Source organism: Acanthisitta chloris, unplaced genomic scaffold (assembly GCF_000695815.1).
Source record: "Acanthisitta chloris isolate BGI_N310 unplaced genomic scaffold, ASM69581v1 scaffold17396, whole genome shotgun sequence".
Lineage (NCBI taxonomy): Eukaryota > Metazoa > Chordata > Aves > Passeriformes > Acanthisittidae > Acanthisitta > Acanthisitta chloris.
In genome coordinates, this window is record NW_008678882.1 from 13,934 (window position 1) to 17,364 (window position 3,431).

At 38.0% G+C, this 3,431-nt stretch overlaps 1 protein-coding gene across 1 annotated transcript; it reads right to left on the reverse strand.

Annotated features, from left to right (window-relative positions):
* Positions 1 to 363: 363 nt before the first annotated feature.
* Positions 364 to 3,201, reverse strand: CNIH4 (cornichon family AMPA receptor auxiliary protein 4). Its single transcript, XM_009077098.1, has 4 exons — positions 3,121 to 3,201; positions 1,982 to 2,094; positions 1,146 to 1,286; positions 364 to 563 (listed from the first exon to the last, which is right to left on the reverse strand). Exons 2-4 carry the CDS (start codon positions 2,047 to 2,049, stop codon positions 536 to 538), a joined length of 237 nt encoding a protein of 78 aa, XP_009075346.1. The 5' UTR covers positions 2,050 to 2,094; positions 3,121 to 3,201; the 3' UTR covers positions 364 to 535.
* Between the last annotated feature and the right edge of the window lie 230 nt (positions 3,202 to 3,431).

Genomic DNA, 3,431 nt, shown 5'->3' on the forward strand with positions numbered 1-3,431 from the left:
TGGGAGAAAAGCGTAACTTTTATTCCATTGCTTTTTACCTGGCAAAGACACTGACACAAAGATGCAAGCTGTACTACTGTTGCACTTCAAAATCTATGTTCCAAGTGCTACTTCAAACTAGATTCTGCTAGGACAGCTTGACAGCCAGAGGCACATCCTGACACCTTTCAGCAAGAAGTAGACATCAGAGCTGCACTTAAATTTTTTCTGGAACCACCATCATTACCAGCCCATAATCCTGAAATGAGTTTCCCTTCTTGCTGTTTCATTCCTACACGATCAGTTCTGTGAGCAAGGATTTCATCTTACAGAAAGAGCAGCTCTGCTTGTAAAGGAACAAAACCAAGTGCTACACAAATCCAATGTCTTTTGAAAATATTTTATGTTAAAAATACAGGAAAATATTTCTTGTTCAAAGAGGAAAAATACACTGCATGACGACACTGTTCTAGGTGTGTTCGGAAGGTGGCTGTGGCTCCAACCAGTCACTGGAGTGATGACCCAATTTGGCAGCTAATGGTTCTTTTTCAACTTCTCAATCATTTATCAAAGCCAGAATCATACTGTCACAAAACAGAAAACATGATACCAGTGGATTACGGAAACATGTGCAAGTAGGAACAGCTATCACTTTCATGAGAGCTATACTTGAACCTGAAATAGAAAGTCAAGGCAACCCTGCTGTGTGCTTTGATTACGAAGACATTCTGCTGCAGTATTACTTCTGCAGCCCTTAACAGTAGCTCTTCCATCTTGTAGTAAGTGGCCCCATCACAGAAATCATCTATTTGTAACTTAGCCACATCATGTTCTAAACCAGAACTTATAAAATAAACTTGGTCCTCAAGAGTATTTCCATTCTAAACAGGCTACTTACTGTAGTCGCTGAAAGCACGGAACTCTGTATATTGCACTTATAGTGGTTTTGAGATTAAGCAGTAGTCTGAATTTCCAAACAATGTTTGATTGGAAAGAATAAAAGCATATAATTAGCCCACAGATAGTTGTCAAAATATAGTACTGAGGCTTAGCAGGATGAAAAAAGACAAGACATTAATACCAGCAATTACATTAGCAGAACAGAGGATCTAAAAATAGCTGGGAGACAATTACTTTGTTTCTTAGGAGCAGTTTTTGAAACTAACCTGTAAAGGTACATGAAGAAACAGAGCAGATGAAAGCCCAGTTTAATCATGGCTTCTTTCATGTGTGATTTCAGTTGTCCTCGGTTATGGATCTCTGTGGGATCAAATACTCCCATGTTTCCACTTGGCACCATAATGTACCTGAAAGTTTAGGAATTTAAAAAAAACCCCACACACAACAAAATGCAAAAAAAATCGTCATTGAAACATTGGGAAGTGTCAGGAAAGAAGACGGGAAGAACTTGCTCAGAAGGGACTTTCATCTAAAGAGCTGTTTCACAATTCAGGATAAAGAAGTTCTTTTTAATTCTATTTCAGTTTCAGGATATTGCATGTACCCCTGCCCAGAAACAAAGAATAAGAGGACAACAAGTACTAAGAGCATCAGTCCAGCTTCCCATGTATAAATGGGAGAGATTCCAGGTCACAGCTGATTCCCATTCATTTTGATTGTTGTTCATGGTTACTTGATGTTAGGGATAAAACATCCACCCACAGTGGAAAGATGCATTGGATGAAAAGGCCTGAAAAATACCTAATTTAGCTAAGAGTTAGTGATTAATTTACAAAAGACCCTTACAGGGATAATCACAAACTGCAGTGGTCAATATGAGATGGCATAAGACAAGACAAAGGATTTGAGTATTACTCCTATCTTTGTCACAGCCATACTGGGATATGTCAGTACAGATACTGAGGCCAGTTTAATCAGTGAAAGCTGTTAGCAGCTCAAGAACCCAACTGAGACATCACGACATTATTTACCTTCCTACTACACTTAAAGCTAAACTAGTAACAGTAAAACAGAAAAAGCACACAACCCCCTTTGCACTTACCTATATATATTCCATGTTGCCACTGGCAAATTAAGGAGAAAGATGAACCAGTGCAATGAAATAAGCATTAATACTGTTACAACAGCATGGCCAATCACCTCAGGGACCACCCACTGTAAAAAGGGAAGAAAACAAGAGAGTTACATGATGTAAATTCCTTTCAAAAAAAAAAAAGAGACCTATACAGAGTTATCATCTAATTCTAATAATGTAAAATTCATGGAATTTCATCATGATGTGGAGAAATTAATACCTTCAGACAGATTTTGGCAAGTATGCCAGAAATCAAGCCCTAAGATATTATAAGAGAGGTACTTTATCCAAGTGTTACAAACATTTCCAGAGAGAAGCACAGCAGCTGTTTGAAGACAACTATATTACACAACCACTTAAGAAAGTGAGTTGAAAAGTATATTGCTCATTTGTGATGAGTGCTCATTTGAAATCACTGCAGAGAACAGTGGATGTAAGAATTTAGATAATTAAAATTGGCACGGATACAGGATGTACAAACACCCTCAGGCTTGGAACAGATAAGCTGATTGATATGAAAACTGGCATGGTTAAATTGGGTCAGCCCCTAGCAATTACTTATTTTTGGCTTGATAGTATCCTGTATCATTCTCTGTTACATTAATAAAAAAATACCTTTAAATCAAAGTTTAATTGAAACATTGATTTAATGAAAACAATTTCAAGCAGATTTGTTTAAAATGGTACTTTTCCTTATCACAGGAAAACTTTACTGTTCAAGAAAGGTTAGAAATTGCACAGCTGTGCATCAGAGAGAGTTGCTGTAAAGACCTCAGAGTTCAGTCACAAATAGGCATCCCTGGAGTGGCACACTTGCAAGAACCAAAGCACAGAACTCAAGAGCTCTGTGCAGCATTAAGTCTCAGTGTCACCAAGTCAGAGCAGCAGCCCACGTTGAAGAAACAGGGGCCTGAACAACAGACTTTCCTGACTGAATTTGCTGAAAGATGAGCACCCAACACAGACAAACACATGGAAATAAAGAATACATGCAAAATATTGCAAGTTAGGGCTCCTCAAGATATACATTACACCGCAGTTACATGTGACGCTGAGATGAAGAATGTGGTTTTCTTAAACCACATTAAATGCACAGAACAAATTACCTTATTGAGTTTGGAGCAGCATGATCTTGCGTTGATGTAGTCACATTCCAAATCTGATAGTGTGATTATCTGAATTCCAAGATAAGGAAAAGCTGGATGGTAACTCAGAATACAGAAAGATTTATTTTTAAGCCAATAAACTGGGGAGAACTGTCTGCTCTCAGCTTACTCTGTCTTGTTCTACTATGATCTGCCAAGGGCACATTTCAACCAGTTACAACTCATTCTCCTTTTAGGTAGAAAGCTAGGCTACATTTTATCATCAGGCCAAGTGATTTTATGATATTTTCTCAAGGGCAACTGTTGCACAA

Coding starts and splice junctions, on each gene's coding strand:
- CNIH4 (XM_009077098.1), bottom strand. CDS start 2,049: ATGCTTATTTCATTGCACTGGTTCATCTTTCTCCTTAATTTGCCAGTG. Junction 1,287..1,981: donor GCAACATGGAATATATATAG/GTAAGTGCAAAG, acceptor CTAAACTTTCAG/GTACATTATGGTGCCAAGTG. Junction 564..1,145: donor TTCTTCATGTACCTTTACAG/GTTAGTTTCAAA, acceptor GTTTTGTGACAG/TATGATTCTGGCTTTGATAA.